The sequence below is a fragment of the Phodopus roborovskii genome, unplaced genomic scaffold, assembly GCF_943737965.1.
Source record: "Phodopus roborovskii unplaced genomic scaffold, PHOROB, whole genome shotgun sequence".
Lineage (NCBI taxonomy): Eukaryota > Metazoa > Chordata > Mammalia > Rodentia > Cricetidae > Phodopus > Phodopus roborovskii.
In genome coordinates, this window is record NW_026126433.1 from 2,824,438 (window position 1) to 2,850,299 (window position 25,862).

Sequence of the window (25,862 nt, forward strand, 5' to 3'; positions counted from 1 at the left end):
TTTGACTTTGTTTCATTTCATTCAACAACCATACCTGACAATATACCTTACAATGAAACTGTAATCATAATTCACTTTATTGGGGCAGTCTGCTTTAAATTAGGTAACATATAATAACCTAAAAATAACAAGATTCTTAAAAATCCTTTATTTTAAAGGCTGGTTTACAGAAAGTCAAGAGAAATCCTAATGGGCCATAGAAAGATTTTATGGCTTATATTTTAATTTATATAATTAAATATATTTGCAATATTTAAATACTGTTCAAACTTGTTTTTTTATTGATACAATTGAACTTTACAATATTGTCATAAAATTATGAACAGAGTCTTTGTCATAAAATTATGAACAGAGTCTTTGGAGAGGATGTGGGTAACAAGGGGGGAGGATGGTTTAAATATATTAGCCAAGTTGAGGCATGCAAAAGATAAGACAGGTTCAGTAAATTAATGTGATAATGATATCTAATTTATGCACTACAGATTTTACATACTTGGCCACAAAAATGTTAGCAAACACCAATTTGAAGTCTAGTGAATGGTCCTAACTCTGACTTGGACATGAGATGTAAAACTCTCTTTGAACTTGAAGAAATTAGCTTCAGTATCATTAAAGAACTCTGGTGTTGTACAAGCTTACTACCCACATTGAAGAAGAAAATGGTTAGAAGCGTGCTCTCCTAGTTTCCTGTTATTTAAAAAGCACTAATGAATTAACAACACAGGTCACTGAAGGACCAAAATTCTTTAATATTCACATTAACTTTCCCCACGAAAAGCTTCAAATATAATCTAATAAAAAAAATAGAGTTCTCAAGGCAAATATTAGCATAATTTACAGAAGCATATTTAAATAGAAGAGTCCCGAACCACATTAATCCTAAAAATACACATACCCAGAAATTACCCCTTTCTTCTACCTTATATTAAAGTACAGTGGCCCCAGCAAAGGCTGCACGATGCCACCAGGAGTCCCATGAGCAGAAGGGACAAACCAGACAAAGAGATTGGAAGTATCTCTTTATTCTGAAATTTTAGTATGCTCACATTCAAATTAAAAGAGAATGGAGAGGGTCCATGTCACTGCCTGTTTCCTGTAGAACTCCAAGACGGTCTTCAGCTTCTCCAGATTTCAGACAGCAACTTCAGAGCCAGTGTGGCCTTTTATAGGATGATGACCCCAAATCAGAGGATAGGTGAACTTGTCCCCAGAGTCCTATTGTTCCTTTAACAAGTAGATGAGTCCATTGGGGAGAGAGTCAAGATGCTCCTGTCATTGGTATAGAAAGGATCTGATGCACTCCACAACCTTAAAGTAACAATAAGAGAAAAGTTTGGCTCACCATAATCCATGGTTAGTTGAAAACCAACCAACCAACCAACCAACCAACCAACCAACCAACCAACCAACCAACCAACCAACCAAAAACCATAAACCAGAACCTAAAATGTACAACCAAAATACAATTTAAATTTTAAAACAAAAACTGATTAATTTCTAAATGCTAAAGACTTCTTCGAATTAGCACTGAACCCTACTCTAGATAATACAAACACTTGAGAAAAATTATGCTATGTAGTTAGATATCATACAGAAATTAGTTCAAATCTACACTCTCCTTTTCAGTATCAGTTTGTACAGGTAGTTACCACACTCAAGCACTGAGAACTCAATCTGGCAGGTATTAGGCAGCCAACAATTATAAAGTAAATGAATAAAAGTGACAATATTTCTTGCTGAGTATAAGGGAAACAGTATTCATTGTAACTACACACATTCCAATGGTCCAATTTTAATCTGCAAGAATCTCACATTAGTTTTTCCTCTTTCCAAATACTGCTTAAAGAGAAAAAAAAATTATCCAGGAATTTATCTTTTGTTTTTCATCTTTTCAAAGTACATGTGCATTCACTTTGACAGAAAATTAAACACCTGAAACACCTATGAACTAATAATTTCTTCTTTTCCCTCACTCGTCTTTCTTAGGCAAGTGTTTTGAAATTAATTATACCCCTATCCCTTTATTACTTTTGAATTTTGAGACAAGGTCTGTGTAAGTTATCTAGGCAGGCCTTGAATTTGCAATCCTTCTGTTCCAGCCTCCCAAGTGCTGAGATTACCAGTGTATACTATATACTACCATGATGATTAGTATTAACTGTCAACTTGATGATCTAGAATCATCAAGGAGTTGGCCTGTGGGCATGTCTGTAGGATTATCCTGATTACATTCATTGATGTAAGACCCAAATTATGTGTGGAAGCATAGCTTTCAACAGGGGATCCTGGATTGTATAAAATAGAAAACAAGCAAATGAGCTAAGCACTAGCATGCATTCCTCTCTCTGTCCAGACTAGGGATGCAGTGTGACTGGCTGCTTTAAGCTGTTTTTTCCTTGATGTCCCTGCCATGGCATGATGGACTACACCCTGAATGAGGCAGAATAAGCACTTTCTTCCTAAAGTTGCTTTTGTCACAGTCTATCACATCAATAAGACATGAAACCAAGACAGTCACAATGCTAGTCTTCTACCCCCTTCGTGTGTGTGTGTGTGTGTGTGTGTGTGTGTGAGAGAGAGAGAGAGAGAGCAAAGACAGAGAGAGTGAAGAGAGAGAGAGAGTGAAGAGAGAGAGGGAAGGAGAGGGAGAGAGAGCGCCTCATAAAGTGACTTAGGCCTCAAAATGAGATCCTTCTGTCTCAAACTTTCAAGTACCTGGGATGACAAGTACGTAAGTCATTTATACCTGCAAGTGAAGTACACAAGGAACGGCAGTCACTGCTGAAGTATAGCTCTTGGTATAGAACACAGCATGTCCTATACAGCACCATGATGCTCCCTTGGAAACTGAGCTCACCATAGGATATGCTTCCTTAACAATATCAGTTTAAAAAAGTACACAGTTTTTGTGTCTGGATATTCAAACTCAGCAGGCACACCCATGGGCCATATGGAAGTTGTTTTATCTCTAGAGATGTTCAATATTGTTAATTGTCAAACAGCCCTGAGCTGCCTCATCTTACAATGGAGGGTTCTTACATTGAAGCTTTGCTTCAAAACTGAACATGAAACACAAATAAAGAATGGAGGCTGTTCCATATATAAACAGAAATGCTGAAACTATTTCATACAAATATGCAGAAACTATGACTGTTAGGAATTTGACACAATGCTGATAGGCTACATCAACTGTCATACAGCCCTTTGAAAAACACCAACCAACTCTGTACTGTAAGACTATCTGCATAAACTTTTTGGATTGCTTAGTTACAAAGAGAAAATGACAACAGTAGCCAATGGTATAACCCAAGATGCTGATAGCACTGTTCCTGCCAAACAAAGAATTAAGTAATAAAGTGAGCATTTTATTAGAAAAAAAAAACAACTTAGAAAAAGAATGTGGTATAAACAGAATTACTCCACCTTAAAGGAGACATACTGAAATAAATCCAGTAACTCCCAGGCAGACAGATTTCCAGTGAGGACGGTTAGAAAAATAGTGGTACAAAGAATAGGGATATAGGATGTATACAGCTGAGAGTAAGAAAGCAAGACTATACAGATAATAGAGGGAAAGGCTCATTTAAAATTAATTCTAGGCTTTTTAATCACTAACAAAAATATGTATCATCATTAAAGACATTTTTTTATTAAAGTAAAAACTACATAGAAGTTCTATTATACTATTTTAATCTAAACCCCATTTGATTCCAAGCAAGAAAGAATGTCAACAGATAAAACAGCAGTATAAGTAAGACACTTCCGAAATATCTTTTGGTAAAACTATTACCTAGGACTATAAAACTACCAATATTCTGATATATTTACCTGCTCATAGCAGTCCATTTACATAGGATGAAATCACTACTACATTACAGAAAGATTTTGGATCCTATGTTCTAGTCAAGTCAAGTGAGGGAGAATCCATAGGCAGTGCATCACAGTCACAGCAAAGGCAAAGGTGAAGTGAGTTGAGAAGATGTTCACATGAGACTGTACTTCATGTTATAGGAATAATATCATCCCTGCTAGTTTTCAAAATATAAACCTAGTCAATTACTAAAAGTGATTTTACTAAAAGGCAAGAACAATGCTTCCTCAAACACTTCATTTATCCCTTAGGGTATGCCCAGGCTCTCCTAGGCCATTGATTTATGATTCCAACAACACACTAGGGAGAATGGGAATTAGCATCTGCCTGTGTCAATCACACCTTTACCAATACCCAGTGTGTTGCTACTTTGACTTGGGGAAGCAGTGTGAGACCAAGCACAGAGCAGATTCCACTCTCTAGTACCTAATGATCATCTCCATCTTGGATAAAGACACAAAGAAGCAAAGAAGAATTTAAAATGTCATTTATCTCAAAATAAAAATTTGGGCTATGATCCATTAAAAAAAAAAAAGAAAGAGAGAAAGAAAAAGAAAAAGCTGTGATAAATCTAATTAAGAAATAGACTTGAGAATAGACCAAACAAACAAACAAACAAAACCAAACCCCTCCAGATTCTTCTGATCCATAATTTATCAAAGATAATATTAGAAGCATTGTTAAAACATGTTCTAACACAAACTTAATTGGACAATAAATGACAAATAAAAGAAACTTTCAAATCCAAACTCATTTTAAAACTTCACTAGGAAGGAACATGGAACAGAACAGCCTTTCCTGGGTAGCCATGAGAACAAAGGTGAATAAGGAAAGCATGAAGTTTGACACTGAGTGTGGAAGTTTTTTGTAATGACAAAAAAGCAGTAGGAAAAACAACAAAAAATGAACATGCAGCAGAGAATAAAACAGGAACATCCATAAAATAACAGTGAATAAAGTAGAACACCAGGGGAAAGTATCACACACACACACTCCTATTCACTGCATCTTAGAAAGACTAAAACCAGCATTTTGTTCACTGGATGAAAAGTCTCAAAGATGCCGTCTCATCTTTTGAGTCAAAGGACCATACCACAAAGCTACAAAGAGCAAGCTCCCTACTTCACTGAGTAAAACCAGTGGACTCATTGGTATATGCAGTACAGGTTCTTTCTGTCCCTTTACAGGACACTCAACTGTAGCAAAGGCTACAATAGTGAAATGTCACACCTGCTGATATGGTTGGGACTACACCTTCCTATGACTCGCTCCAGCATTCTTCCAACAGATGTGCATGGGGTCTCTCCTGGGAAACAGCACATGGAGTCCAAGCACTTGACACTTGAATGTGCTTCAGCAAGCTGCAGAAGAATGGAAGTTAGTTACTCATAGATTTGGACTGCACAAAACCATTAAGAAATCAAAACAAGCATTTGATACAAACATATGTTTCACTACAATATGGAATGTACAGGGCTCTTTTGAATTCTATCATATATTTAAACATTTAAAGCCTTGTGTTCTAATTAGAAACTTAGATAAATAATGGTATAAAGATGAGTAGATAGGTATTTAAGTCTGCAAATGTTTATCATTTTGTCACTTAATAATTTGCTATGATAAGAGTTGGCTCAAGTCAACTACAACTCTAATTGATCTTGGAGTTTTGCTTAGGTGAAACATTCCTGCAATTATGATTAAAGAACAAATGTCCGGCAACTGAGAACAGTGGAGCATAAACTATCATGCAGACTGGGAAATAACAATCTGGCAGGATGTACATTGTCTGGTAAGAATAAGATCAACAACATAGTAAGAACTTTAGTAGTGCTTCTTACGTTCTGGGAACAAATACCCAACACACAGTTACTTTATACTCATTTACCTTTTAAGGGTTTAAGTTGTTTTGAACAACTCAAAGCTGCCACCTATGCCCATTACCAAGTTATTTTTTTAACAGTGAGCAGGTGGAACATGGATTTAAATTTGTCAAGTGAGTTAGTAGTACCATTAAGATTTAAAGTTGACTTTATCAAATTTCTAAGATTTATACTGATTCAGGAATAAATAGGTTCAGCAAGATAATTCAATCCCATACTACTAACAACTTTATTAAAATGAAGGTAAATGGTCTGACCATATGGCTGAATGAATTCCAACCCTGGTTGTGCTAGTCATGAGTATTCTTGTTTTTTTTCTTTTGGCTTTTTTTGAGACAGGCTCTTGTTAGGTAGTCCTGGTTGGTTTGGAATTCAGTGAGTAGACCAGGCTAGTTTTGAAATCACAAAATCCATCTATCTCTACTAGTTATAAGAAAAAAAAACTTGGTTGAATTTATTTTCCTTTATGTATATATTTCCTGTATGAGGAAGAATGAAATAAATTTGGTAAAGTTCACATCTACAAAGTTGGGAATCACCATGTGCCAGATGAGGCATGGTAACAGAAGACACAGTGGAAATTCACAATGGACAGAGACACACATGTGGAATGTAAATAACCTGATATTCTGAAAGCATACAATATCCATGTATGGAGCCCCTGATCATTCCAAGTGGTGGGCATAGAACAGGGTTTCTTGTTTGGCAAGTGTCTGGTCACACCCAGCCCTGGGCTCTGCTAAGCACTGAGAAAGCAAACCTCACATATTCTTTAATTAACACATTGTGGGTTAGGACTTAGTTCAGTGCACCATTGCTTAGTGATCTGTGAGATGTTTACATAAACATTCATTTTAAAAAGGAGAGGGGTTTCTATGGCCAAATAGGTAGCTTGGGGAATGCTAAGCCAACAAAACTTCAAACTGACTTTAGAGTATTAGGAATGTGCTTAAGCCTCAACTGGTGCAGCCTGAGCCCACCATTCTACAATCTACTTAATGTTTTTATACAATTTATTTTGATCATGTTCTTTCTCCTCCACCAACCCCTCATAGATCTTCCCCACCTCCCTACTCACCCAACTTCATGTTCTCTCTCATTCCCTCCCCCCTTCTCTCTTTCTCTGTCTCTCTCAAAAAACAAAGCAAAATAAAACAAATCCCACAAACAAAAATCCAGCAGGAGAAAAAAAATACCAAAAACAACACAAAAAATGTTCACACGCACACGCGCGCGCGCTCGCACACACACACACACACACACCCACCCACCCACCCACCATGGAATCCGTTTTGTGTTGGTCAACTCCTTAAGAAACTGCTCCCTTACCCCACCTTATATTCTAAGAACTAGGAACCATTTACTGCTACAGAAGTAATATAACTGTTCAACGAAATAATGCTGGCTTAGGCAACAGGTTCTCATCAGTTTCCAGTTTAGACTCTGCTGACTCCTGTGTTCTCACATGCTCAAGCTGCTTTCCTGATGGGAGGATGCTCCCTTATCTGATCTACACCAGCCAATGATGGGGTGTTGTTCACACATATGGGCCTGAGTAAATGCTACTATCTCAGTCCAGCTGGAAGGGATCTCTTTGGAGTCTGTCTATTGCTTTGGAGCATCCCTCCAATGGTAGAAGCCCAAAAGGTCATCTAAGAAGGCCGTTCTCAGATGAAAGAACCCTGGATTCACCTAGTGAGGTGAGGATAAGGAAAAGGTGAAAGGTCAGAGCAGCAGTGTGGGTCACAGGAGATTGGTGGCTCAATGATAACCTTCAAAAGACTGTCACTGGGCATGGAGAAAGTGTTTCTGGTCTGGTAGAGACAGAGTCAGAAAAATTTTGGTGTAATTTGATAAACTAACCCTATAACTGTTAATTCTAACAACTCTTTTAAGAATCAGGGACTATTTTCCATATATAGTTATATATTATACTTTTAATAATTCAATTTTGTCACAAACATAACAGTATTGGTACTTGAAGGACAGGATATTAAAAAAAGAATATAAAACCCAATTTTTTACATTTTTATTTAGGAATTACTAAGCCATTTCAAGAACTAGATAGAAGAAGGGTCTTGTTTGGAACTTCAAATTTAATGTTCTATATTTTGCTCGTAGCTGCTACTAAGCCAACTGACAAAGATTCCCAGAAAGTCACACCCACAGGTGTTAGTGTCCATCTACATGCAGAATAATGTTTGAGTTTATATCTGGTTTCAGGTAGCTGTCTTATATCACATAAACCTATGTCCAAATGTTAAATCCTAGACATACAAGAGAGCAAGCATGTCAAATATTACCTATAATGCCTTCTTTCAGATCATCTAATCAATGAAATAAAAGTACCTCCCCCAAGAAACAAAACAAATAGTAACAAGGAAAATTCAGGTGCACTTTAGTAAATAAATGCTAAATACTGCACAGCTATCTACAGAAACCCTTCTCCTGACTGCCAGCAAACCACCATGCACTACCACTTTCCTACAGAGACATTGCCTATACTAATATTCAGAAGTAAGAGCTTAGGCAGAGGACCTAAAGGCACAGCAGCCAGTGTAATGGGGGTAGGAATGCAGTTTCAGCACAGTATTAAGGGGGAGCTTATAATTTTTAGGATTTATGAAACTACAAAAATTAGTGGTGTGAGATCTCACCTGGTTCTACCAAAAATTAGATTTGAATATAGCAGACATTTTGATAATTAATTACTCTTAATGATCACTATTGCACCTGATCAAAGGTTCCTAGAAAACATCCCTTGAACTCCACCATGGATACACCATGGCTATGGCTGGTTAGTAAAAAATTATCCATTTTTACAGATTTTGACTTCTGATATAAATTCTGACTTACTGTGCTTGTTTCCACATCAATGGATGAATGCTGAATTGTTAGTTACCAAATAGCATCCTTAAATCTTATGTTAGAAAATTGTTTCTTAACAATTTAAATGTTTTCAATACAATGCTAGAGAATTGTCAAATTCTTAAGTATTAGGGCTCTTGCCCATAAATTGTCTGTCTAATCTATCTATCTATCTATCTATCTATCTATCTATCTATCTATCTATCTATCTATATCTCAAAGTGAGTACCTTGTCTATACCTAAGGTTTACTTTTAGAGAAATGTTTTCTTTTTGATGTGAAATCAAAGATCACAAATTATTGCTGAATTTCAAATTTTGTTAAGAATTACAAATTCTGTAGAACAAGCAAGAACTGTATCTCCTCATACAGCAGTTAGGGATGGTTCAGGATGGGCAGCCATCTTATTCCAAAACTCCTGTTTCTAGCTAACAGCTTTATCAATCACTCTTCTGTTCTTCCCTCTAAGTGAAACAATCAACTCCAAAATGTTAAAGTGAAATACATTTACAAACATAAATGAAATGTTGGTTTAGAGGCTTTCTAGAGAGGTACTTCTATATATGTTGCCTCATTTAAACACACAAATAAGCATACAATTAAAAACTATATTGACTGGGAGCTGGGGAGAGAGCACGGCAGGCAAAGAACTTGCTGTGTAGGCATGAAAACGGCACCGGAGTCCCGGAACCCATAGAAAAGCCCTGGGCGCTGCAGCCTATCTGTAACTCCAGCAGTGGGAAAGTGCAGAAGGACTCCTTTTCCTAGAGTAATGTATCTGGCTAAACCAGTTGGAACAGGGAGTGCCAGATTAAACTGAGAGAGAGAGAGAGAGAGAGAGAGAGAGAGAGAGGGGGGGGGGGGGGGGGAAGAGAGAAAGGGGGGAAGGAGGGAGGATGAGAGGGATGGAGGGAGAGAAGGAGGGAGGGGGAGAGACAGAGATACACAGAAAGAAAGAGAGAGAGACTGAGACCCCGTAGGATAAAGTGGAGACAGACTGAGGATGACCCCAGGATTGGCCTGGGGCCTCCACACACAAACATACCTAACCACTCCATACCCGTGTACACATACTCCACATATGTACACATATTCCACATATAAAAAAATAAAAAAAAAACAAAAGTTGTATTATATAAACATTTTAATAATGGACTTATTCCTAGTTTCAAAGGAGACTAGAGAGCCCTTTTATAGAAAAGATAAATTTATTCAACTGGTTTTTTTAACAATATATGCTGGGACTTTATAGTTTGGGTAAGGGCATCAGTATTTGTTGAACATTAAAATCCTCAATATAATGAAAGGGTGAGTTAACATTCTAGGTGAGGAGAAGGCACTTATAAATTCCAGGGTCTCATGAATCCCAGGCTAACCTTGAACTTGCAATGTAGCCAAGAATGACTTTGAAGTCATTCCTGATCCTTCTGACTTCATATCCTGAGTATTAAGATTGAAGATGCATGCCATGATGCCCAGTTTATGCAGTGGTGGGACTGAACTCAAGGCTTAGTGCAGGTTAGACAAGCACTCTACCAAACAGCTACATCTCCAGCCACCTAACTACAATCTTTTGAAACATATCAAATCAAAATGAAAATTCAGAATTTATTTAAATTTTTTTCTGAACTACTGCTGCAGCTACTGCTGCTGCTGCTGCTGCTGCTGCTACTAGAGAATCAATTAACTGCCCTTGTTGAGGGCAATCCACTAAAGGAATCTAACATATGTCTCACAGAATAATTCAGTTTTCAAATTATTGTAAATGTTTCATGAGCTAATTTATGGTAAAACTCAAAGAATTATACTCTAAGTGGCTTTGTCTTCAAGTTTCTTTATTTGCTTATTCTCTATTTTCTTAAACAGAAATCACAATAAAATGACAAGGAAAATTGAAGTACTGTTGGTAGAATTTATAATTCCTACAAACCAAAACGTTGTTCACATCTCAATTATATCTAGAAGTACCCTGGACTTATTCTTCTAAAGAGGAGTAAATTATTTCCTAACAATTAATATTTTTTAGAATTACTTATTTCATGTGAGTGTTTTGCCTGCATCTATGTATGTGTACCATGAACACATCTGAGGATGGATGTGGGCCACCAAACCCAGGTCTTCTGCAACAACAGCAAGTGTTCTTAACCACTGAGCCATTTGCAGCCCCAACAATTAATATTTATATAGAGACACAACTAGGAATATATATGAAAAGGACAAGTTTGCTAAATGCCAGTTAATGTAAAACTAGTCACTCAGTCTAAACATACTTGCTCATTTGAGTATTCAACTCCAAAGAAAGGAAAACTTTAGTAATTTAGTGTCTAAATTAAGATGTATAAAAATATTCACAATTACAACTTCAAAGGGGATAATGATTTCAAAATGGTAAGGCATGACATACTCTCAAAAGAAGTGGAAAGGGATAATTTCTTGAATGTAAGAAAACAGGCTGTGAAAACACCTTACTATGATAGCATCTGAAGTGAAGTGTGATTTACCACTGTCAGTCCAAAGAAATATGAAAAAGAAATTCAGGGATAAACATAAAAAAATTAAGGGACACAAACAAGGAAAGAACTAAGCCAAACAACATATGAGGAACAGTGAAGAATCAGTACAGTGAAATGGAAACATGAGGCTGATTCTCCATGGCATACCCCAGGCATGAGAATGCAGTGTAGGAGTCCCCAAGAAGGCCCAGCAAAGTACTACCTAGTGCACGCAACAACTGTCCTGCTGGCTGCAAGCCTCAGCTAGCAGGTGCCTACTGTCCTCCCCTCTGTGCTGGCTTTCAGCAAATTCATATGCTGAGCTGACTGAACCCTTATCTTCTTCCATCTAGAAGGACAGAAAAGCAGTAAGTCTTATATTCAGAACAATACTCTCACAGTACATAGTTTAAAATCAAAGCAGTAAGATGGGTTTACAATCTGTGAGGCACAGACCAAAATTCACATAACAGCACAGTTACTGTCACGGGACAGAAAGAGCCAAGGAGCTTCTTGAAGAATACAGCAAAGCATATCATATGAAGCCATGAGTGCAAAGCTTGGAAGCACACAGCCTAGTAAAACCAGGTTTCCTTTAGCAAACGCTACTTCTTCTGTAAGATTCAGTGCCACCAAGACCTGGCATTTGTCTTCTCACCACTCTCTCACCTCAGGACACTGTTTACTTGTCACTGGACTGGAGAGCAGAAGGGTCACATGGCCCATAAACAGAAGATGTGGAAAGAGGCATGATTTACTTGTTAATAAAATTAAGTTGAAATATTTCTTTAAGGAATGTCAACTTGATTTTTTTTTTAATGTGTGGGAGTGTTTTGTCTCCATGTATGATGAGCCTGATATCTGTGGAGGTCAGAAGAGGATGCTGGATCCCCTGGAACTGGAGTTATAAACAGTTGTGAGACACCATGTGGGTGCTGCGAACTGAAGCAAAGTCCTCTGCTCTTAACCACTGAGCCATTTCTACAGCCCAGGGAAGGTCAACTTATTTCTGTCTGGTTTTGGCTGAGAATACTATCTTTTTGTTTTTCTTTGTGGAAGTTAAGAGTGTAAAAAGAATCCATGTGCTATGTAACAAACTCAAGACTCCTAGGATGGTAAACATGTTGGGTTGTGTACGGTGCAACACACTTGAAGGAGCAACATGTGGTACCAGCACTCAGGCCAACAGTAAGGAGAACAGTGGTCCTTCCTCTATGACAATTAACCCAAAGATTCTGTTTTATGGTAATCTTTCAGAAGACTGTTAATGTTACTAACTTAATACACTATTCTAATACCTGGGATCTCTTTATAACTTTCTTTACTCATTCCTTTATGTCTAGTATTGCTTTTTAATTTACTTATTTATTTTATATAACCAAGTCCATTTAACTGAAAACAAACATTTATAGACAATATTTGGCTAATATTGCTTTTTATAAAAGGGTTTGTTTTAAGCCAAAATATATAAAACTATAAATTCATAACAGTATGATTAATCATAATGCGTTATCTCCCCTTAATAAGAGCTGTCAACTATTATTTTATATAATAAATTCTCCTATTGGCAGATCCTCAAACAGAAAATAGGTAGCCACTGATTACAGAAAAACAGCTACTGATAAAGTGGGATATACATATTTGCCTCAATCAAAAGTAAAAATTGGACCTTCACATTTTAGATCTTGTAAATATAAAAAATGGTTTACCAACTTATTTGTTATACATAATTATTGTAGCTATCATTCAAAGTAAAACATCTGAAAAAATTAAAGCCAATAATAAAAACACAAAAGGTTAGCAAAACTTTAAAACACCTTTTAAATTATAAACTCAGATTATATCACCTGAAGGTTAAATGGTGTTATGTGAAAGCTACTCATTTGATCAAGTGAATAAACACGAATTAGAAATTTTGAGACTAAAAACAATTTAAAATATACATAATTGCCAGGCTGGTGGCATATGCCTTTAATCCAGCACTCACAAAGCAGACACAGGTAGATCTCAGTGAGTTTGAGGCCAGCCTGGTCTACATAATGAGTTTCAGTGCAGCCAGAGACCCTTTTTAAAAACAAATAAAAAGCCCAAACAAACAAATATATATATATGTGTGTGTGTATATATGTATATACATATATATACACACACACACACACACACACACATATATATATATATATATATATATATATATATATTCAAAAGTTCTAAGATTTCAGCTTTCATTTCTTTCTATCAAAGATATCTTGAGACTAGTGGTTAGTTTTTGTAAACTCCCAAACTTGCATGGCTATGAAGATAAGAGTTAAATATAAGATAAATAAAATATATATTTCAATTTACAGATACACTAAAAAATAGCAAAACTATGGGATACTTGTGCAGCCACTACAGTATACAAAGACACACAGGCACATATATTTATATCACAGATTAAGGCAAGACAAAAAAAAAAAAAAATGGGCAACTCTCACTTCCAAGTAACTTAAGTTTAAGCTTTGTGATAACTTTTTAATACTCAACATGCAGGAGCATTCTTACATATAACTATGACAAGCAGAAGCATTAGAATTATGCTAGAAAAGATAGGTGTAAAGATATGTAACCAGGTACAGTTCTCTGTCCTCATATTCAATTTCCATCTGAATTTTCTTTTCAAAGAAGAATGGATATCATTTTTAAATTTTAATACATGTATTAAGGTCAAATTAGAGACAGAGCTGTGATAATAAAAATTCTCAACTCTTTATTGATGCATCTGCCCATCTTTTGAATATTAATTGACCTTTGGCATGCATAAGGGTTACAAGGTTCTACTCCTACTCTACCTAAGTTTGCTCAGCTGACTCCTTGCCCTCGACAAAGGCTGCAGTGCGATGAATTCGTCACTTAAAGCAACTGTGTTGGAGTACATCTATAAGTGGACAGAAAAGGGATGGGACACACACAAGTCAGTGAGCTGTATTCATCATCTGGGAGACAGACACAAGACAAGCTTTGTAAATACCAAACACCTGTTCCCACAAGAGCAGGAAATATGCATGGTACACACACAACTGGTAATTGTAGGATGCAGACTTTAAAAACCAATTTTATTCTGAAGAGAAACACTTAGAGTGAATGCTGAAAGCCCTCCCTTTGATGTGACTTTCCTTGTCATCTTTGATAAACAATGACATATCTGACAACTTAGTAGCCATTTCTTCATCATTTGAAACCAGAAGTGACAGCAGAAGCTGAAATGATTACTGTTTACAGCAAAGGAATAATATCACATGTGTGATATAAATGACACATACTATCTTAGTATAAAAAGAAAGGGAAGGAAAAACACAAAATGACAGCAACAGGCTACAAGACCCATGAATGGACGTAAAACTTTCCTTTTCCCAAATGAGAAGAGCTAGAATATCTCATTAATTACTGGATACTAATTTACATAGGAAAAAGGGTAAATAATAAAATGTAAACTCCCTTTTTAATAAATATGAACTTAATAAAGTAACATCATACCTTTTAGATCAATAAGCAATCCCTATGAAAAGACACTGGAAGCTTTAAAATCACAGAACAATTGGGGACACATGCAAATAAAGGTTAGTATGTTGTTACTTTTGGGGGGAATATAATATAGACCACAGGGTGAGACAAACTATCCTCCACAAAGTCTAGAAAAGTGGAGCTGGAGCCATAGTTAAGCATACATACTTGTGCCGAGAAGCGAGTTCAGTTCCCAGCACCTGTCACTCCATCGCCAGGAGATCCAATGCCCTCTTCTGGCCTCCCAACACACCTGAACTCAGGTGCAATACCCTACTCCCCCAGACATATACATAAAACTGAAAATTAAAAACAGATTTTTTTTGTTTGAAAAGCTTAAACAAAAATAATAAACATTTAAAAAGTAATACTTTGACTATATTTACATCTGAAGACTAAAAATAAGATAACGCTGTCCCTAGATTTATTGCCAAACTAAGTAGATGATAAATAAATGCTGATGTGACCAATGGAACCATTTCTTTAGCATCCATTATGCTTAAACATTCTTTCATTTAATCCTCACTGCAAAGGGAATGAAAGATATTTCTATCATAACTTCACCAATAAGGAAATCAAGGCTTGAAGCCTTAGTGCTACCATATGGCATGGCTGGTAGCTAAAATGGAATCAGTTCCCAAAAGTCATATCTCTAAGCATTAGCATACTGTTAATGTCTACTGTAGTTTAACAACATTGCTAGCTGATGCAATACTGTGTCATTTGAAGCAGATTTAGTATTATCATCTGAACATAACTTGATAGTTTGATATTTACATTTTAAATTATAATGACTAGTAGCCATAAAAGACTTAATAGAAAAAGGATGAAAAAAAATTAAAAGTACCACACTTAAAAATACTGGAAGATTATTTGATATAGGAATTGGTATTTTCCAACAAAAGAAATTTGTAATTGTAGTTACTCATCACTAACAGTTCTAACTAAAGAGTTACAAAGTATGAATAGTGCCTACCTGTGCCTTTTCTGTACTTGTTGGATAAAGCTGTCGATCAAACACTTTCTTCACAACATCAAAAAATAGACAAGTAACAACCATGAGGAATATGGCAAACCACACCGGCCCACTTGACAGGAGCTGAATAAATACAAAGTACATATTCTGGGAGCCCAAAAATGGCCTGCAAAGAAAGACAGTAGACTCATTAAAGTGAACACTGGCTGTGCTTATCACATGCAGTAGGCCTACACAGGGAGATGTTGCTTTAGAAAAAAACAAGTGAAATAAAAATTTAAAGAGTTAAATCAAGACATCACCAAAAGTCAAATAACCGAAAATAACAATTTTAAGAATGCCCAGAAAATTTTCTAAATTGAAACTGGAAGAACTTAAATAAACTCATCAAATAGACTGTGTTAAAATGTAATATCCAGTTTAATTATCTTTAACAATCACATCTTTCTACTAATAGGGGAATGGTAAGATATTAATTAGTTAACTGTAGTTTCCTAGCAAGTTATAAAAAGAATAATGAAGAATAGACTAATGTAGGTTACAAAAATAAGAGACCAAGAAAGTAAGAAAATACTTTCTATTGATTACAAAACAAAACAAAACAAAACAAACCTGTGCTGATGAGATGGCTTAGCCAGGTAAAGCAATTGCTGCCTAAGCTTGACAATTTGAGATCTCTCCCTGGGACCCAGTAAAGGTAATATGGGACAACTGGTGTTACAAAGTTGTCCTCTGACATCCACATAGGTGTCACAACAACAATGGCAACTACAACACCCACTTCTTGTTATCCAAATCTCAGACTGAAAGCTAGGTTTTTCTTTATAAACACACTCAGAGATGCTATGTCATGGTATTAAGAAGGTATTCTTTTTGGGTTTTTGTATAGATCAATTATCAAGAGACTATAGGGGAATATAGAAACAAATAGGGAAAGGGTCACAGACAAACATAAGTGTGTTCTTTTGTGATTCTTTTATGTAAGGTAATTATCAGTCAATTCAAGCTCTCTGTGCTTACCTTTACAAAGTTTTGCCTGGTAAGTGGACCTAAGGTACAATAGACACATGTAATATATATGCTTTCTAAAAGAATGGTATCAGTCAACCACTTAACAAAAAAATCGTAGGAAAGCATAATTATTGATCTTTCAAAAAGCCTACTAGTGATTTCCATTTAATGAAGATGAAGCATACTATTAACCTTTGAGAGAGATGTTGCCAATAAAAAGCTAATGTACTTCTATGACTTGTTACATACATGAGAAAATAATTTAACATAATACAGTTAGTGTAAGAACACATCTATAAAGTCAGAGAAATAGTTTACGGCCTAGTTTTCATCTCTGGAACCAAGGGGCTTAATTTTCATGTAGAAAAATGAGGACAGTAGGATTATTTTGAAGATCAATTCAGAGGAATGAACTTACCAGCACAGTGTCTAAACACTATTAGGATCAGAATTTGGTCATCAAGGAACCCATCACAATAAATGTTCACTATAGTTCAATCAACATAATTAAGATGATGCAATTACTCACCAGAGAATCCCACCATAAAACAAAGAAAATATAAAATAAAATATAATAGATCCCCAGGTAACAAGATGATTGATCCAAGTCCAGAAATGAGTTTCCAAAGCCATCTAAAAGAAAAAGAAAAATGAGTCTTAGCACTATAAAATAATTTACTTTAACTTCTGGATAAAACTTAAGAATTACACATATCAATCATAGATGTCTAGAAGTTCCTGTCCCCATGGCATTGTTCCTTAGAAGATACATTATTATTAAAATTCTTCATAGGAAATCGTACAATATTTTTCTTTTGCAGAAAAGCAGTATTCAAGTATCATGTGATGACATTACCTCAACTCGAAGGCACAAAATAAACTGTGCTAGTTTAGATGATATACAGTGAAGCAAAATTTGAGTGATTTGCAACCAAAACCATTTGAAGCTTTAGAATAGGAAGTAGAATTTATAGCGAAATTTAAATTAAAATTTAGTGAAATAATAAACTGTACTATTGAAAACAAAAAAGAAAACTATATATGCATAGCTAAAAGGTAAAGTAAATGAGATATACAAAGTGTGTATATGGCAGCATACCTTCACCGTGACTGTAATAACCATGACTGTGAAGACCAAAGTACCAAATGTCCAGTTTCCAAACATCTAAACACAAGGAACAGACTTAGGTGTAATATATATATATATATATATATATATATATATATATATATATATATGTAATATATGTTACATTAATTACACTGTAAGGTAAAAGTAATTTTACTCTTTACAAAAATCATCTGAATTATTTAAGTCAGATATACACATGAACATTGACAATATTAATAAAGTTACAAGTATGAGGACAAAAGTAATAAAGCCTTATTATGGTAACTATTCTAAATAATGAGCCTTTGAAAAACATCAAAAGTCCAAAGATGGTTCAGAATTCAGAACTGTGTATCACACAATGTTTTTAATAAGGGTGATACAGTTGTGATTGCTTTATTCCTGTCCCCCTGCAAAAATGATAATAAAACCTTGCTTGACCACAGTTATTTTCTGAAACATTTCCAACCAGAAGTTATAGTAGAACATTTGCTACCATGTATCTGGATAGGAAAATCTTAGTTAGCAAAAAGAAAGGGGGAAAAAAAAAAAAAAGGAAATTTAAAACCAGTACCTAAGAGGTGGTAGGGGGAAGTGACTAATGAACAATTCTTCCAATGATTCCACATAAAAAACATGGAATGTGACTGCAAGTAATGTCAGTCGGAATTATTTTTTGGCCTTTATAGTTCAAACTTATGAAGTCCATCCCCAAAGAATATCATCATCTTATTTCTGTATTCAGACCATAAGTATGCAGCTTATATGAATTTAGTTGTTAGTTTACAAGGCAGTCATGATCTTGACACTCATTTAGACTTATGTAAAAGGCTGATTTGTTTTCTAATGTACACATTTCTAGCAGTGATTACCTGACAAATTATTTAAGCTCCTTGACTTTCACAACATTTTTAAAACGAGGGAACATTTCACAGATGTTAGTAAAAGTAAAGTATGCAGAAAAGGTAATTGTTTAGTATATAAAAAGTGAATGTTAGCCAGGCTATGGTGGTGCACACCTTTAATCCAAGCACTTGGGAGGCAGAGGCAGGTGAATCTCTGTGAGTTCGAGGCCAGCATGGTCTACAGAATGAGTTCCAGGATGGCGCCAAAGCTACACAAGGAAACCTTGTCTCAAAAAATAAAAAATAAAAACAAACAAACAAAAAAGTGAATGGTAAATGTACCTTGTAGTCTACCAAGAAGATACAAACATAGAAATCATATTGAGTCAATGCTTATTTCTCAATCCTTTAAATATGCAGACTCAGAAATTCTAAGTCAGTGGGTATCAACTGAAATCCTGGAATGCCAGTCTCTTCAGTGATGTGGTGGCAAGTACTCTATATGGCAACTTCGACCTCTAGTAAAACTATATGCCCTAATCCTAAGGATCTGGTTTTACTTAAGATATGCTAAGTTATATTTCCATAGAAAGAAGGGAGGCAGCATTTTGCTTGTCTAAGTCAGATTTGGTGACTTCTTTTTGAGGGTGAGCAGTAAGTTCTTAAACCAGCTCTCTCCACGCTGACATCATCAGCTACAGGTGAGACAGAGGGCACTTTGGGAATTAGGCTAAGGAGAAATCATTTAAACTTATATTTTTTCAACATTGTAAACATTTTAGAAGCACTCTTCATTTATTTTTTTACCTGGCCATTTCCAAGCAGAGATGTATCATTCCCCAAAAGAAAATAGGATCCAAAAAAGAAAATGAAGGCGTGGCTGAATCCCAGGGTGGTCCAGTACAGAAATGCTTTAATGCTCAAGAGACGGTTTTTACTAATGTCCCTACAACCATGTTTATAAAGAAAAAGAAATAGATTAGGTTCATTTTTTTTAATCTTCTAGGCAATGCATTTAAACTGATACAATTTTATGATGGCTAAAAACATCAGCAGAAAGAATAAACCTAAATGTGAAAACAACTATTTCTAATAATGGCATGTATCTTTATAATAGCTCAGAGTTCATTTAATAGATCCCAACATCTTATCATTTGATAATAAAACACAATACAGGCATAGTATTTCAGTGTAATTGTGAAAATACTGATTATCTGAATTATATCACGTTCTTATTCGGTCACTCTGCTATGATGATCTCTTTAGTGAGTTCATAAGCTGGAGTCAGCACCAAGGCTCCTTATCATCTTCATTTTAGAAAGTAACCATCAATGAGAACAACAGTCTGTCCTAAGTATCCTACTAAACTAGAGCAAGCTACTCCACACCATAAATGGCTATATCCATAATTGGCACCTTGACAGCCTCTCCAACAATTTATGAAGATCACCAGCTGGGCCTGACAGGCTCAACATCCCTAGGTCTACTTGGATTTGGGGGAGTCCTGGGAAAAGCAGGAACTATTCTCCTTCCTAACTTTGATTAACACTAACAAAGTACCTAATAGTAGAACATAAACAATTTTTAGGAACTCTAGATACTATTAACAAGTAAGTAACTTCTCTTGCGTACATGAAATAGAATACTGTGTAAAGAGTAAAAGGATGAAAATGTTTACTCCTAAAAACACTAGAAATTTATGGAAAAATTTCTCTTTAATACTGAAAAACTTTAAGCCATACAACAATCATGCTTTAATATTTATACCAAGACACTACCTATATACATCCAATACTGGAAAATACATACCGATAGAGGGTAGGCTTGCTCTGTAATACATGAGGGTCTATATGTTGTTCCAAAAGACTATATATGAGGACAGGCAGAGAAGTAAAACAGATATTGTATAAAGTCAGGTACACGCTGTCATACAGTGTCTAAAAAGAGAAATAAAGTGGAGGAATTTTGAGATTCTAAAGTAAATATTTTTACTGCACATATAATGGAAAAATATTAAAAATAAGTACCTTAATTTTTTGATTTATACTAAAATCCATTTTAAAGTGTGTTTTAATTAATAAATATGATTTGTTTTTAGTATAGAACTTATATTGTTTCTAGATCTATATTGTCTGTGGGACTAAAATACTTTTCTGTTAGGTTTTTTTTTTTGTTTTCTCATCATGTAGTAAACTGGTCCTCCATGTCATGACTCTCCAGTTTGGTCAGTGTGATACAGTTTTACAGTCCTCCTATATACATTCTAGGATCCTGATGAGCTATACATCATTTTCTTGTCCTTTCACTTTTCCACCTATCTTCATCTGTACTGCCGGTGATACTGAAACCTCTTTTTAATCCGATAACGCGGTTAAATAAGGATCAGGATAAACAAATAGGCAGAATAGATGTTTATTCAGGGAGAAATAACTTACAACCTAGACAGATGAACACCAGGAAATTCAATGGAAGCTATTTTTTTTTTTTTTTTTAAAGTGGATTAAATCCTTGATCATCTTCCTTTCAAATGTTCTAGTTGCTACTGTTGGCACCAATGCTTTAGCTCTTTGCCTGTTCTATTGTCATTGTGCTGACTGGTTTTGTCAACCTTATACAAACCAGACATCTGGGAAAAGAGAATCTTAATTGAAAAATTGCCTCTATAATATTGACCTGCAGGCAGTACTGCCTTGGTTAAAGATTGATGTGGGAGGGTTCAGGCTATTGTGGGCAGGGCCCTCCCTCGGCAGGTGGTCCTGGGTTGTATAAGACAGCAGGCTGAGCAAGCATGAGTCAACAAGTCAGTAAGCAGCACTCCTCCATGGCCCCTGCTTCACTTCCTGCCATGACTTGCCTCACTGATGGAGTGTGGTTTGTGAGCTATAAAATGAAATAAGCACTTTCCTTCCCAAGTTGCTTTTGGTTATGATGTTTTATCACAGTAATGTACACCTTAATGAAGACACTTATTAAATACTATGTCTTCGAAAACCAAGTCAACATATATCAGTTTCCTATTGTCATATGATCTTAACATATTTAATTCAGGTCTATGAAATCTATGAAGCCATTTAAAAGTTAAATACCTGTATTGTAAATAGGGGAAGAAAATAATTCTGAAAAGGAATTTACAAAATTCCTTTTGTAGCAATCATGTGAAAGGATAATTATGTAAAGCCAGTTTTTGAGGTGAGATTAATTAGTCCCTGAACCAAATCATTAAGGCTCTCATCAAGTTTTTAAATCTTCAGGAGCAGGAATAAAAATAGCAAGGTGATCCTTTATTAATTACTTGGTCTGAGTTGCTGTTGATTCTACAGAAATGCCACAAAAAGGTAAAAGTAGTTATCAAGGTCGGGAAGCCTCGATGGAGGCTAGCACTTAGCAACATATAAACTAGATGCAGTGGTGGGTGGTGGTGATAACTGTCACCTGTAATCCTACCATTTGGGAAGTAGAAGCAAGAGAACCACCAGCTCAAAATCATCCTTGACTACATAGTAAGAAGCCAGCTGAAGTTATATAAAACCTTGCATAAATAAACAAATACACAAATAAATGAGGAGAGTTAATGTCAGTTTGAAAAATAAGAGTTCACAATTGATAGACATTTTGGTAGTTAACAATAATCTCAAATTAAAATCTAGAATGAATATTAAGAATGTTAGGTGGATTAAATAAATATACTTAGTTACTTACACAACAACAACAAAATGAAATCTGTTTAAATGCTTGTCAAGATTTGAACACATTACTTTTCTAAAAGGACAAACACAAACTTCTATTTTACTTACTTGTTGAGAAAACAAACAGTAGAACTGATATAAAAACTGGGGTGTGATAAAGCACACATTCTGAAAAACAAGACAAAATGGGAAGTCATTCAGATATTTACAACTAAAGCGAAAGAAGTCTTAAAATGGTTACTAAAGTATCTAGAAATAGAACCTCAGTTGATAATGTAAGATGCATTTTCTCTAAAGACACACTCATGGAAAATGAGAACATACAACTCTCATTTTACTAAATCATATCTTGAAGCTGCTTAAGGAGTTATATGGATATTATAATGAATATTCTTAGTTTCCATCAGTTCCACGTTATATTTTTAACTCTTAATTCATATCATAGGTATATAATATGTAATAGTTGCTTATATTTCAGGGCTATAAACATTTGATATTGCCAAAATGTTTATAGCACGTAAGTGGAACTATCATAACATCTTTCTATCTCAATATTTTTCATATAACAAGGGAAGATAGAACAAGGAAGAATAGCTCTACCTCCAATCACTCATAAGTGAAAGTTAGAACAGTAGGCTAGAAGAAACTGTCACATCATCTCATGGTAATACACCTATTGTGTTCTATCACTTGCAACTATTAACTACAGAATACAACATAAGATATGCTGGTGTGGTAAATGTTTATTAGCAAGGACTCAACATGGCTTCCACCAAGTCTCACCTTCCTTGAAAGGGTCCAATCAGACACATTATTTCAACATTATAATCTGTTCTATTATACAAACAAACCCTTTGTAACTGACAGGCTTATGCATTTACTAGTTTACCACATGCCTACCCTTGAAATTAAAAAAGATCAAGAAATTCATGAAATTAGAGGTTCAATGAAATTTATTAGGCCAACATAAAATAGCTTTAAGCAAATTACATTTTTGTAGCTGAATTTGCATAGAATAATACACTTAAGTGTAAATTTTGATGTTTGAGAAATCTACATACCATAAGATTAGAGAACTTTCTCAAAAACTGTGCTTGTGTGCTCTCTCATTTTTGGTATTTATTGTGTTGTGAGAGAGAGATAGAGATGGGGGGGGGGGAAGATGGGGACACAGAAAGAAAGAGCAAGTCCACACCATGGCACATAGGTGAAAGTCAGAGGACAAGTTACAGGAGTTCTCTCCTGGGTTTGAACTCAGGATGTCAGGCTTTCTCACAAGTACCTTCACCTCCTGAGCCCTCTCACTGGCCTCAAAATGCTTCAGTAGCCTTTCAAGCAATCTTACCCATGTCCTAGTGGCACAGACAACCACTGATCTGCAGTTGGCAAGCAAGTAATTTATTACAAAATAGTTATTTTTGCTTAAAGAAACTATTTTAAGAATAATTTGAATGCCTGTAACACTCTTAAGTTGGAATTTCAAGTTAAAATATCTCAATAATAACTGATTCTTATAATCCAATAAAACTCACCTTATAAAAAAAATACTGTACAAGGGTAGCTATTCTAATGTAATAAAAATGACCATGAACAAAAAGTAATTTGGAGAGGAATTTAAATCTAGCTACTGCATAGTCACTGTTTCTTGCAGCTTGTCTTCCTTCTTTACCCATGATTCCTGCAATAAAGGAGACAAAAAGGTATGCTCACTGATAATCAATATGTAATTTTCACAATATATATCACTCTGAACTACTAATAGTTGCTGTAACACTAAATCCTAATATACAGTGGCTAGTAACTATCCAAAAGGCTGTTCTACTTAAATATACTTACATTAAGCTACATATATAAAAGCTATCTATATGCCAGACATGTAACACCAATTTTCAAAGTATCAGAAGGAAATAAATATGAAAATAATATTGAGCTGGACAGTGGTGACGCATGCCTTTAATCCCAGCACCTGAGAGGCAGAGGCAGTTGGAACTCTGTGAGTTCAAGACCAGCCTGGTCTACAAGAGCTAGTCCCAGGACAGCCTCCAAAGCTCAGAGAAACCGTGTCTCAATATATGTTCAGATCTAGTAGGGGCATCAATCACACACTAATGAGCACAAAGTGCTAGACTTCTGATGGACAGGTGCTCTAGGACATCTTTAAATCCACCAGCTCCAAAGATTATAAAACAATTAAGCTTCAGGATCAGGAATTTGAACCCTATAAACAATAAGCCTATTTACATGATTTTTAAGCTGTGGTATATAAGTGAATGTGTTTTACTTAAGTAAAAAGTAGATTTTTTCTAAAACTTTTCAATAAATAAAGTAGGTTAAAAAAAATTTATACCCTGAAAGCAATGCATAATTTTACCTGGAAAATAAAAGTCTTCTTTTAAAAAATATTCAATTTTCACAACATTTTATTTATATATTAAAATAATGAGGGATCAACCATAATAAACATTCAAGTGTGTGTGTGTGTGTGTGTGTGTATGTATGTATGTATGTATGTATGTATGTATGTATGTATGTGTGTGTATGTGTGTGTCATGCACAGTGCTTGGCTTACTTGTTTAAAAAAAAAAATCCCAATAGGTCTTACATACAAAACTATAAAAAAAGATTTTTTTTTTTTTTTTGCTCTCAAGAGTAAAAAATCTTTTTTAAAAATTTACGATGGGGACTGTGGTGGTACACTCTGTAATCCCAACACTCAGGAAGCAGAGGCAAGTTGATCTCTGTGAGTCTGAGGACAGCCTGGTCCACATAGAGAGTTCAAGGTTAGACAGGGCTACATAATGAGATCCCATTTAAAAGAAAAATAAAGTGCAAGCATGAATGATGGAGATGTCTCTTCCAGGAGCACTCAAGTGAATGATCTGCTCAGGACAGTATAGGACCACAGAGGCCAAGAGTCAACACAACAATACCACACACACAGACACTAAGGAAAGTGGGAATTTAAAATCTATATTTATGTTTAGAAGTGAATTGTGATTGAGAGGTACACAAGAAACTCACTTCCATATCAGAACAGCAAAAAAACTTCAGCCACAAAGTAACCTCCATGTCACAGCAACCCAGGACACCCAAGCTGCAGAACTCTGGGGTAACAGGCAAATAATCACAATACAGGTATGACCCTCAGGGCCCACATGGATTCTCATAATAGCCACCAGCACCTTGACTCCAAGGCAGCATCACTTGGCTTAATCCCTAGGATCTGGATCTGCAGGCTATAGTTAGATGTGAGCAGCAGCCAGGTTCTTCCTCATCATGGGGAAAGGCAGGCCCCAGAAAGCCAAGCCATTGGCTGTGTTGCTGTCAGTCACACTAAACTTGGCTCCAGGTTGTTCAGAATAAGTATGGGGCTCACCCCCAGTGTTTCCAGGGCTGGGTTTTGCGGTCATGGGTAGCTAAGTTGACTGTGGATCAAGCTGCCTCATGGTCACAATATTCACTGTACATCAAGAGTAGGACTGATGGCAGTGCTGGAGGTAGGGCCAAGACATGAAAGGTTACTATGAATGAGAAAAGGAGAAAGGGCCTGCAGAGACTTGGTGGTGCAAAATTGAGATT

At 35.6% G+C, this 25,862-nt stretch overlaps 1 protein-coding gene across 6 annotated transcripts in view; it reads right to left on the reverse strand.

Annotated features, from left to right (window-relative positions):
- Window positions 1-258: 258 nt before the first annotated feature.
- Window positions 259-25,862, reverse strand: part of Atp11b (ATPase phospholipid transporting 11B (putative)) — a 91,730-nt gene continuing 66,126 nt past the window's right edge. The window contains exons 22-31 of one of the 6 annotated variants that reach the window (XM_051185814.1): window positions 23,816-23,961; window positions 22,392-22,451; window positions 20,407-20,534; window positions 19,405-19,543; window positions 17,741-17,806; window positions 17,171-17,274; window positions 15,631-15,796; window positions 13,943-14,028; window positions 5,102-5,232; window positions 259-1,308 (exon numbers count right to left, since the gene is read on the reverse strand). In XM_051185814.1, the coding sequence (XP_051041771.1) occupies window positions 5,130-5,232; window positions 13,943-14,028; window positions 15,631-15,796; window positions 17,171-17,274; window positions 17,741-17,806; window positions 19,405-19,543; window positions 20,407-20,534; window positions 22,392-22,451; window positions 23,816-23,961 (998 nt within the window). In that variant the 3' untranslated portion in view covers window positions 259-1,308; window positions 5,102-5,129. Of the gene's footprint in view, window positions 1,309-5,101; window positions 5,233-11,279; window positions 11,461-13,942; window positions 14,029-15,630; window positions 15,797-17,170; window positions 17,275-17,740; window positions 17,807-19,404; window positions 19,544-20,406; window positions 20,535-22,391; window positions 22,452-23,815; window positions 23,962-25,862 lie in introns of those variants that run through there. The other 5 variants (XR_007834621.1, XM_051185815.1, XM_051185813.1 and 2 more) reach the window with 5 other exon arrangements.